Consider the following 12,399-nt stretch of genomic DNA (forward strand, 5'->3'; position numbering starts at 1 on the left):
AGAAATCATAGGCAATAGATACCATTAACATCTCTCACCATGTTACAGATGGATGCAGACAGTGAGGAAAAGAGACTGCGCACACGCTCCAAAGGATCTCGGGGTGAGTTGGTGAATAGGTCTTAAATCACTTTGCTCCACTCTTAGGAAAGAGGTCAGTTCCTGTGGAGAACTCCTGATGGGTTGGCACTGAATTAACATTGGCTTATCCCATTGTGAGGCATTCAACAGAAGAGATGTATTGAACAGAAGTGAGGTAGTGCAGTAATTGTACCAGATATAGTACTATTAAGTTTAATAAATAAAAATAATGAGTCACATAACAGCCTGATGATCTTTAAAAATGTATGTGCAAGGTACGTACAAGCCCACCTTTGCTATAAACAATTTTATCCATTCAAAATGTATTTGTTAGCATGTTGACCGCAATATTAAAATAAATAGGTTTTGGTGATGATTGGACCACTTAATTTTTGAATAATGTTCAAACTGCTGGCAATGGCTACCAACAGGTAAAGTAGTACTCCTGCTAGGATTAACACCAGATAATGGTTTAATAATCAGGAGCTAAAATAAAGTAATTGATGGCGTAAGGTGAGTGATTAACCTGTCTCCTGAATTTTGAGTTTTCCAGTAACAGCAGTAGCTGAACTCATTACTGCATCACTGAGTTTAAAAATAAATTATCTTTGTGAACGATCACCTTTGGTGTGACAGGAAGATCCCACGAGCAGAAGGGTCAGAAAGTCCCAACCTCTCTCTCTGCTGCCCAGCCAGTGGAATCTCATCTTAAGCAGTCCGATGATCTATTTTACTGTTGTCCTTTGTTGAGGCTTGGGGGAATTGTGCCTCTCCTCTCCTGGGCTTTGGGGGTTCCACACACGTCATGAGCTAGGTTTCTATGGATATCTCATGTCACCTCCCTGATGCACTTGTGAGTGGCTGACGGGCAAACACCATACATGTCTCTAGTAGAGCCTTGAAAAGACCCACAGGCATAGCAGTTCAGTGCATGGTCACTTTTAAAACTACCAACATTGGATTGCCTCCCAATCCACAAGGACGTAGTTCATCCTGAAGAAGCTGACATAGGTGAATGATGGAAGTTTGCGACATCGTCAGCCATCTCTGACATTGGCTCTCTGACACTTGCGGGTAGTTACATGCTTGCAGCATATTTGATTGCATATTGTAACTCAAATGTCACACTGACCCCTGGTTGCCAGCATCCTGAATTGTCTGACCCTCTTGTGCACCTTGTTGTTGTTCTGACTGTTGCTGTGACTGGCCCTATACAGTCCTCTGCCAGTTCCACTGCAGGTGCACCAGAGATAACAGAAGCACAGGCTGCACCTATTCCACCTTGTCTGACTGAATTGATCCTGCGAACAAAAGCCAGGCAAAGACCTGATCAGCACAGTCTTTAAGGACACACCCTTGTGTCATGAGTACTTTAGACTGATAGGGAAAACGATACTTAACATCAGCCACACCCTGATTTCCACTCACCCCACCATGAGCTACTCCAACCTCGGGCTTTACTCCACAGAACTCTTCTTTTTGTCACAGCCATGTCCATGGACCCTCGCACAATGACCCTGGACCTGGAAGCCATCCCCTGCATGCTTCCTCAGTCACCTTTGAACTCCTTCCATCACCTTTGACCTTCACTCCACCATCCTTGTCCTGCTGTTGGTGATCCTTGACCCATCCCACTATCCATCACTCATCACCAACTACGATTCATGGTAGAACCCGCCCCCGACACACAAGTACTACACCCCCCAACCACGGTAATCCTTGCCATGCCATCCAGCATCTGAAAATAATGCTCTATCATGCTTGGCCTTGCCTCTCTTAGCCCCCGACCGTTAGGACTTCACCATTACCTTCCCTGTATAACAATATAGGGGCTGGTTTAGCACAGGGCTAAATCACTGTCTTTTAAAGCAGACCAAGGCAGGCCAGCAGCACGGTTCAATTCCCGTACCAGCCTCCCCGAACAAGCGGCGGAATGTGGCAACTAGGGGCTTTTCACAGTAACTTCATTTGAAGCCTACTTGTGACAATAAGCGATTTTCATTTCATTTTTTTTCAATTGATGTCCTTCAGTCATGCTTGATCGGCCATCTGTAGACATTAACATTCTCTGTGGAGGCCAGCTTCCTGCCTCTGTCCCCCATGAGACTTCCTATAGCTGCCATCATTGTTTGTCCCCGCGTCCCTCCATCATCCATGACCTGTTTCCCTTTCAATGCCAGACACACTCACTCATCAATGCCTCTCCAACCCTGTTTCAACAAAATTCCCCATACGAGAGGAGCTCCTACTGAGTACAATACCTCCAGGATGACTATCTCACCTGCTGCACACCACCATTAACCAGCCGTGAATCTGAATGCATATGTTTCTCATTTGTGTTTTGATTCGCATACATGACATGCTAATATATTAAAAAGAGCTTCCCATCACTTACCATCGGGAAGCATGATCCACCCTCAGTCCAGCGCCAATTTAACACCCAACTTTTATCCCATCGATGGGAAACTGACAATTTCCCCCCAGCCTAATTAAGTGCCCGCCTTCCATGTTTCCTGCTCCTGGAAGCTTCACAAGATTCTACCCCCACAACAAGAAAAACAGTGGTCCTAATATCGAGCCTGAGGGAATCCCATTACCTACAGTTCAAAATAGAACTGTTAACCACTATTATTTTCTATCGCTCAGCTAACTTTGTATCCATGGTGCCACTGTCCATTCTATTCCATGAGCTTCAGATTTCCTGTTAAGCTTATTATGCAGCACTTTAGCAAATGTCTTTTGCATTTCCATGCACACAACATCAACTCCATTAACCTCATCATCCCTCACTGCTCCCGAATAAAGTTAGTTCAACACAATTTGTCCACAACAAATCTGTGCTGGCTTCCCTTAATTACTTGTCCAAGTGACTCTTTATTTTGTCCCAAATTATCATTTTTAAAAGCTTTCCCACCACCGAGGTTGAACTGACTGGCCTGTAGTTCCTGGGTTGATCCTTCGATACTTTCTTGAACAAGGTGTTCTCCAATCTCCTGGAACCACCAATGTATCTGAGGAAGAATGGAAGACTATGATGTTGCCACAAACATTGCCACCCTTACTTCCTCAGTGATCGAGCTTTGATGTATCCCTTGGTGACTCACAATCTTCTGGTGCACGGAGCCTATCTAATTCCAATTCTCCTCCCACATGTAGTGGTGCAGTAAGGCAGGTTTTTGTCTGTTTCCACAGCCTGTTATTCCCAGAACAGGTCACTCGTCTGTCGCCAGGTGCTTCTAGCTTGAGGGGTGGTATTCCACATCAAGCATGGCTGATCAGGAGTTGCTCCTGCACTTACAGCCAACCATTGGTGTGTAAGGAAGGACGCCTCGGAGGGCTGATGCTGCAAGGCAGTATGTGTAGAACTCAGAAATAGGAAGGGTACAGTCACAATAATGAGGGTAGAATATAGGCCTCCCAACAGCCAGAGGGAGATAGAGGAGCAAATATGTAGACAGATTTTGGAAAGATGTAAAAACAACAGGGTTGTTATGGTGGATGATTTTAACTTCCCTTAAATTTACTGGGGCTCACTGAGTGCTTGGATAGGACAGAATTTGTAAGGAACATCCAGGGCACGGTAGCACAGTGGTTAGCACTGTTGCTTCACAGCGCCAGGGTCCCAGGTTCGATTCCCGCTTGGGTCACTGTCTGTGCGGAGTCTGCACGTTCTCCGCGTGACTGCGTGGGTTTCCTCTGGGTGCTTCAGTTTCCTTCCACAAGTCCCGAAAGACATGCTTGTTAGGTAATTTGGACATTCTGAATTCTCCCTCAGTGTACCCGAACAGGTGTGGCCACTAGGGGATTTTCACGGTAACCTCATTGCAGTGTTAATGTAAGCCTACTTGTGACAATAAAGATTATTATTATTATAGAGAGTTTCATTAAACAATATGTAAACAGTCCAACTAGGGAAGGAGCTGTACTTGACCTGGTATTGGGGAAAGAGCCCGACCAGGTGGTCGATGTTTCAGTAGGGGAGCATTTTGGGAACAGTGACCATAATTCTGTAGCTTTTAAGGTAATCGTGGAGAGAGATACGAGTAAGTCTAATGACAACAATATTAGGCAGGAACTGAAGAATTTAGATTGGGATGGCTGTTTGAGGGTAAATCAACATCTGACATGTGGGAGTCTTTCAAACATAAGTTGATTAGAGTTCAGAACTGACATGTTCCTGTGAAGATGAAGGATGAGAATGGCAAGTTTCCGGCACCTTGGATAACAAGGGAGATTGTGAGCCTTGTCAAAAAAAAAGGAACCATTCGTAAGGTTGAGAAGGCTGAGAAGCCCGTGAAGAATATAAAGAAAGTAGGAAGGAACTTAAGCAAGGAGTTAGGAGGGCTAAAGCGGGTCATGAAAAATCCTTGGCAAACAAGACTAAGGAGAATTCTAAGGCATTTTATATGTATATAAAAAGCAAGAGGGTAGCCAGGGAAAGGGTTGGCCCACTCAAGGACAGAGGAGATAATCTATGCGTGGAGCCAGAGGAAATGGGAGAGGTACTAAAGAGTATGTTGCATCAGTATTCATCGAAGAGAAGGACTTGGTGGATGATGAGTCTAGGGAAGGTTGTCCATTCAGGGTCATGTCGATATCAAAAAAGAGAATGCTTTGGGCATCTTAAAAAGCATTAAGGTACATAAATCCCAGGACCTGATGGGGTCTACCCCAGAATACTGAGGGAGGCAAAGAAGGAAATTGCTGGGGCCTTGACAGAAAACTTTGTATCCTCATTGGCTACAGGTGAGGTCCCAGAGAACTGGAGAATAGCCAATGTTGTTGGTTTGTTTAAGAAGGGTAGCAGGGTTAATCCAGGAAATTATAGGCCGGGGAGCTTTACGTCAGTGATAGGGGAATTATTCAAAAAGATTGTAAGAGACAGGACTTACTCACATTTGGGAACAAATGAACTTATTAGCGATGGCCAGCAAGATTTTATGAAAGGGCGGTTGTGTCTCTCTAACTCAATCGAGTGTTTTGAGAAAATGCCGAAGAGGATCGATGAAGGAAGGGCAATGAATGTTGTCTACATAGACTTTACTAAAGCCTTTGACAAGGACCCTCATGGCAAACTGGCATAAAAGGTGAAGTCACACTGGATGAGAGGTGAGCTGGCAAGATGGATACAGAACTGGCTCAGTCATAGAAGACAGAGAGTAGCGGTGGAAGGGTGCTTTTCTGAATGGAAAGCTGTGACTAGTGGTGTTCCGCAAGGATCAGTTCGTAGTATATACAAATGATTTGGAGGAGAATGTAGCTGGTCTAATTAGGAAGTTTGCGGACGATACGAAGATTAGTGGAGTTGCGGATAGTGGAGAGAATTGTCAGAGGATACAGCAGGACATAGATTGGGTGGAGACTTGGACAGAGAAATGTCAGATGGAGTTTAATCCGGACAAATGTGAGGTTATGGATGGGATTCTCCATTGGCTGACACCGAAATCGCAAAACATGATTGGGCGGAGAATAGGTTCCGATGCCAAAATCGCGGTGGGCCCCGAATTAACGCCAAATCGCCATTCTCCATCACCCCGACAGCGGCGTCAATGCGTTCCGGAACCCGTTTACATTGAATACAGTTTGCATGTCATTAGCAGGCCTAACCCGGTATTCTCTGGGGCCTCTGCGATTCTCCGCCTCCAATGGGCCGAGTTCCCATCGGCGCGGTTCACTAGTGCTTTTAAAAATCCTGAAACTGGCTTTGTGGCTGATGAGGGAGAGAGATAGAGGAGGTAAGACACAGGGTGGCGGAACCATGGGCTGCTGGGCCAGATATTGGCTGGGCTGGCTGGGGTGGGGTGGGCCCTGCCAGGGCTGGGGGAGGTGAGGGGGCGATGGGGGTACAAGCCAAGTGGCCGGTGTGACCCCCATGGGACAGGGGCGGTGTCCAGTCACGGACCGCCATTGCCACGGCCTGCAAGGCAGCCATCTTGTGCACATCCCAATGACCACCAACCTTGGCCCCTGGTTCTGCGAAGAAACACCTGCCGCATGGGTGCCCCCAGCCCAAAACCCAAACCTCTGCCATACCCAACCCCTCCTGGCCGCCACCCACAGACGGCCCACCCAGAGCAACACCCAATGTAGCCCCTATGGGGCCCAGGCATAAGCCGCAAAACGTACCACTGGCAAGAGCAGTGTCAGTCGATGGTACCCCTGGCATCAGGGACAGGAGCTAGGGCCAGAGGCCCCCACGGTACCAGGCATCGACGGGGCCAGGGGTGCAGAGTTTGGGGGGGGGAGTCATTCGGGGGCAGAGCCCGCAGTGCCAACTGGGGCTACCATGTAGCCCGTTGGACCTGGTTGGGAATGGGGGTACGCATCATGCTGACATGCCGGCCTTTCACCCCCTGCAGACAATGGATATTGGAGTTCAACCAGCAATGGTGGCCTTACTGCTAGTCACCGGAGTCCTGGGGGATGCACTGCAGCTGTTGAGCTGGAGCTGCTCGAGGAGGAGGAAGCGTCAGCAGCAGCGTGTGCTGCAGAGGAACAGGCGGCAGCCACCCAGGTTGGAGAGCAAGCTGCCCAACAGGCGAGAAGGATGAGGTGCCAATGAGGCGCTGCATGAGGCCTCGTGTGTACCGGCAGCATCTGTCATTCAAGGACCTTCTGGACCGGGCTTGCTGTCAAAGACTCCGGCTGAGTAGGAAGACAGTGTGACATAACTGGCGCACCTGGTATTGGGGCATCTGGGGGAAGGCACTCGCTCCTGGTGGACATAAAGGTGATGGTTGACCTGAATGTTTACCGCACCGGGTCCTTCCACATGGCTAGTGGGGACCCGTCCGGGATCTCACAGACCTTGGTGCACAGCTGCATCCGCGCTGTCGTTGAGGCCCTATGTGCCCAGGTGGCTCAATACATCTATTACAATGTGGATCGACCCCACCAGGATTCCCGAGCAGCAGGGTTCACCATCATGGCTGGGACACTCCGAGTCCAGGACACCAACCGAAAGGGGTTCCACTCGATGAACGTGCAGCTGATATGTGATCATCGGCTGCGCATCATACCCGTCTGCGCCCAATACCTAGGCAGTATGCACGATGCCTTCATCCTGGCACACTCAATGAATCCTGACATGTTCGTGATGCAGTCTCCCCCCCCCCACCCCCTCTCCCCACCGCACCCCGGGTCCTGGACGATAAGGGTTAGCCACTACAGTCATGGCTGATTGCACCTATCCAGACACCACAGACCGATGCAGAGACCCGCTACAACATTGCCCATACAGCAACCAGGAGCATGATGCTTTGGCCACCTGAAGATGCAGTTCAGGTGCCTGTACTACCCTGGAGGGACCCTCCAGTATGATGCTGAGAGGGTCGTCCGAATCGTGGCGGTTTGCTGTGTCCACCACAACATCGCACAGTAGAGGGGTGATGTACAGAACGCTTTAGTTTAGACAGGCATCATAGTCGTCACAGGCTTGGAGGGCCAAAGACCCTATTTCTGTGCTGTATTGTTCTTTGAGGACGACCCCGCTATCTAATTGGACTTTGTTTTATTTTGGGGCCTCAGTGTGGAATGCCCACCAGTCCTCACCAGTGCAGGAAGAGAATGGCGCCCCAAACTCAACATCCCTCAATGTGGCCACCAGACCTTCCAATGCCCCTATAAGGGGTCATCAAGTACCCCACAGCCCACCTAATAAGGGCAGGGCACCCCTGGGCCTGATCCCCATCCCCAGCCTGGCAGTGTCCTTGCGAGGATGACACCCAGGTGCCACTGCCAGTGTGCCCCAATGGCACTGCCAAGGTGCCCAGGTGGCATCAGGGTGCCAGAGTACCACCTTGCCCAGAGCCCAGTCACCCAGGGGAGACCCCCCACCCGCAAGTGCCGTTCCGCCTAATCCATATTTGTGGAGACCAGTGCTCGCCTGGGGTCTCCGAAAAGTCTCTCACGAGATTTACCGGCAACATCCCGACCCTAGTAATGGTGTGGCCATTAGATTGCGCCCTAAGTTTTCATGCTGCCTGCATCAGAAGTCATGGGAGAGTTTAATCTGAGATTCCCAAGCCTGATTTGAAATGGAAGAATCATTAATGGTCATAAAACTTTAAAGAAAACAACCTAAGTGAGACGGAATCCTGGTTGAACCGTTTTTTCCTGCACACTCTTGATTCTCCTTGGTGTTAATCACAATTTTCACCCTCTCCAAGCCAGGAATTTTGAGTATCGTGGGCAGAATTATAACGACTAAGGGGAAGTGGGGTTGGGTGGGTGTTGTGGCAGAGTGGCGGGGGGTTTGAATTAAAGACTCATAAAGTGGGGTAGAGTTAGGGACATGGCATAATCCTGCTTACTTCTGGGTTTAACCCTGATGTATTTGCAGGTGAGCGGGGAGCCTCCATGGAGCTGTCAATTAAGTAATTGAATTATTCAAAGATGTAATTACCTGAGAATTTAACCCAGGAGTTTGCTTTGACAGCCAGTGCACAGCTTTCCAGTCACGTGTGGAATTCACCAGGGTCAACCAATTGAGAGCACAGCAAGAGTGCTTCTTCAGTGAAACTGGCAGGCTGGGAAGCCTTTAAACAGTGAAACTGAAAAGTTGCAGCCCTGTCTCGGTGAGAGGATGATCCTCACAATCTTCTAAATTGTTACTTACATTGATTAACAGGTGATTTCAACTTGTAGGAAGTAATGTTACCTGTCTTGGATTTCACTCACTTTAACCTGCACTTCCCTAATCTCTGCCTTTACTATGGTGTGGGAGCAGCTTACGCAGGTCTACCTTGCACCTTTGATGAAGAGCAGCAGAAGCGACACCAGCAGCAACACTAGCTGCCTTCTCCCCAATCACAGACCGGTCAACAGAGTTGGGCATTGAGATCCAACTTGAAGAAGGCAAAGTCACTAGCATGGGGTTTACAGGTACAAGATCAGTTCTCTCAACATGTGTGAGCACTGGTACTTCAGGAGGCTCAGACTTTCACAACAGGTCAGTGCTGAAATCTGCAGCTTCCTTCACAGTGGGACAGCTGAACACATTGCCAATGGTTATCAAGGTACCGATCAGATCCCAACAATTGTACTGCAGGACCTTCAGGTATGAGTGACAGTCCTGGGAGGAGAGCGTGGGGGAGCCTTCCCGGTCCTTCTTTACATTTCTGTGATTACTGAAGCCTCAGGAATCGGTGTATAGCTCAGTTGTTCTGATCCCGGGTGGGCACCTTTAATTAGGAATCCATCCTTTGACCGATTTGGTTCATCATTTCACCTGCCCCTTCTAACTAATCAGGAACGCCAAAATAGAATGCTAATGCCGTGGTTAAGTTAAAGAACCTTGGCAAAACCAGCTGACAGAACAAACAGTTCGGGTCTGTTCAGAAAAACATTCACCTCATTTGAATGTTTTGTGTGAACAAGTTGGTGGTGTTGGTAATGTTTGTGGCTGATTTCTACCACATAATGGTACAGTTGACATTGAACTGTGCTTTGCAGTGTTAGACTTCTATCCTTCATTGGTGAAGTATGTATCTGGTTTTTGTTATCGGGAATAAAGAAATGGCAGAGAAATTACCCAAATCAATCTACGAGTTTACTGATGACACGACCCTAGTGAATCGGATCTCAAACAACGATGAGTCGGAATACAGGAGGGAGATAGAGAACCTGGTGGCGTGGTATAATGACAACAATCTCTCCCTCAATGTCAGCAAAAATTAGAGAGCTGGTCATTGACTTCAGGAAGCAAAGTTTTGTACACACCCTGCCTGCATCAACGGGGCCGAGGTGGAGATGGTTGACAGCTTCAAATTCCTAGATGTGCACATCACCAAAAATCTGTCCTGGTCCATCCACGTCGACGCACAACCAAAAAGGTACAACAGCGCCTATACTTCCTCAAGAAACTAAGGAAATTCAGCATGTCCACATTGACTCTTACCAACTTTTTTAGGTGCACCATAAAAAGCATCCTATCTTGATGCATCACAGCCTGGTATGGCAAATGCTCAGCTCAAGACCAGAAGAAACTTCAGAGAGTCGTGAACACCGCCCAGTCCATCACAAAAACCTGCCTCCCATCCATTGACTCTGTCTACACCTCCTGCTGCCTTGGGAAAACAGGCAGCATAATCAAAGACCCCTCCAGCCGGCGCCATGTGTGTCATCGGCGTGCGCATGCGCGGCCATGAACCCAGCCATTCTCCGCCCCTTTTCGGTGCGGGAGTGGGGGGGGTTTCACCCGGCGCCGTTGCTAGCACCTTACCGGTCACGGAATCAGTGAGGGTTCGGACCCGATTTTGGCATCGTAAAGCACCCATTAATTCTTTGTTTCAGCCGGCACTTAGCTGCTGAAACGGAGAATCCAGCCCTTAGTCTCCCAAACGGAGAATCTCACCCTTTGGTTTAGCACAGGGCTAAAGAGCTGGCTTTTAAAGCAGACCAAGGCAGGCCAGCAGCACGGTTCAATTCCCGTACCAGCCTCCCCGAATAGGTGCTGGAATGTGGCGACTAGGGGCTTTTCACACTAACTTCATGTGAAGCCTACTTGTGACAATAAGCGATTTTCATTTCATTTCATTTGTTTCTGACTTTATGGAAGAAGATGTAGAAATCGTCCCGAAAATACTAGAAGACCAAGTGTTAGTCCACATGAGGAACTGAAAGAGATCAGCATGAGTAAAAAAAAAGTAGGTCTGGAAAGTTAATGGGACTGAAAGTTGATATATTCCTTGGACCCAATGACCTACATCCTAGAGTTTTGAAAGAGCTGGCTGTGGAGATAGCTAGCAGAATTGTCTGTTGGTGGGATCCTCTGGTCCACCGACAGCACACCTACGCCCACGGGTTTCCTGACGGCATGAAGTGGCCATACTGGGAAACCCCATTGACCGGCTGTGGAACTGAGAATCCCGATGCCGGTTCATTGCGCCTGAAAACGTGGCTGGCGAGCCGGAGAATCCCACCCCATGAATGTGTTGGTGATAATCTTCCAAAATTCTATCGATTCCAGCATGGTTCCAGCAGATGGGAAGTTGGTAACTGTAACCCCAGTATTTATTTAAAAAATGAGGGAAAGAGAAAATAGGAAACAACAAACTTGTCAGCCTAACATAAGTCAAAAGGAAAATGTTAGAGTCTATTGTAAAGGATGTAATAACTGCACACTCAGGCATGAATGCTTTGGACGGTGGGGACTCAGCCTCGACCATCTGGAGAGTCAGCATCTTCCTGCTGGCACTGGAGTATGCCCACTATCAGAAGATGGCTTCTGATGGAAGTGCACCCCCACCTCCCTAGGATTTAAAATTTTCCTATTCCCCTCCTGGTCTGTCATCCACTCGTCAATCTAAAAATTGAGGCTCAGCGGGAAAAGGTCCCAAGGTGACCACTTAAGGGCCTGAATTAGGGCAAAGATGAGCTTCTCTCATAAAAGCCTTCACTGCCCCACCATTAAATGGCTTCCAGGGAGGGACGGGCTGAATCCTGGTGGGACTCCCCTCTGTGTAATTTCAGGCTCCATTCCTCGCCTCAAAACAGGCTTTCCCACCCAGCGGGAGGAACATAAAATTGAGGCCATAGAAAATAATGATAGCATTGGGCGAGTCAACTTGGATTTATGAAAGGGAAATCCCGTTTGGCAAACCTTTTGGAGTTCTTTGAGGATGTAACTAGCAGAATAGATCGGGGGAACCAGTCGATGCGGCATATTTGGATTTTCAAAAGGCTGTTGATAAAGTTGCACGCACAAAACAAATTTAGAGCACAGGGGATTGGGAGTATGAAACTCGCATGGATTGAGAGCTGGTTAATGAACAGAGAGCAGAGAGTAGGAATAACTGGGTTATTCTCAGCTTCACTGTCTGTGACTGGTAGGATACCGACAGGATCAATTCTAGGGCCTGAGCTATTCACAAACCAAATCAATGATTTGATTGTGGGGATCTATTCTGATATTTCCAAATTTGCTGATGACACAAAACAAGGTGGGAATGTAAGTTGTGAGGAGGATGTAAAGAGGCTCCAAAGATATTTTGACAGGCTAAGTGAGTGGAAAGAACATGGCAATGAAGTATAACGTGGAAAAATGTGAAGTTATCCACTTTTGTAGGACAAACTGAAATGATGAGTATTTCTTAAATAGTGAGCAATTGAGAAGTATTGATGTCCAAAGGGACCTGGGTTTCATTGTTCATTAAAAGCTAACATGCAGGTACAGCAAGCAATTCAGAAGGCAACTAGTTGGGTTTATTGCAAGAGGATTTAAGTACAGGAGTAAAATGGTCTTGCTGAATTATGTATAGCCATGGTGAGACCACAGTGACAATATTGTTCAGAGTTTTGGTCTGCTTACCATAGAAA

The 12,399-nt window shown here is 47.8% G+C and overlaps 1 protein-coding gene and 1 long non-coding RNA gene across 6 annotated transcripts in view; one reads left to right on the forward strand and one right to left on the reverse strand.

Moving 5' to 3' along the window:
• The window catches only part of st18 (ST18 C2H2C-type zinc finger transcription factor), a 575,669-nt gene that overhangs the window by 306,668 nt on the left and 256,602 nt on the right, over positions 1-12,399 (forward strand). For all 5 annotated transcript variants that reach the window (XM_072467783.1, XM_072467784.1, XM_072467782.1 and 2 more), the window contains one exon: positions 49-103. In XM_072467783.1, the coding sequence (XP_072323884.1) occupies positions 49-103 (55 nt within the window). The remainder of the gene's footprint in view (positions 1-48; positions 104-12,399) is intronic.
• The window catches only part of LOC140385537 (uncharacterized), a 248,878-nt gene that overhangs the window by 41,887 nt on the left and 194,592 nt on the right, over positions 1-12,399 (reverse strand). The gene's annotated exons all lie outside the window — the stretch shown is intronic.

Source organism: Scyliorhinus torazame, chromosome 11, assembly GCF_047496885.1.
Source record: "Scyliorhinus torazame isolate Kashiwa2021f chromosome 11, sScyTor2.1, whole genome shotgun sequence".
NCBI lineage: Eukaryota > Metazoa > Chordata > Chondrichthyes > Carcharhiniformes > Scyliorhinidae > Scyliorhinus > Scyliorhinus torazame.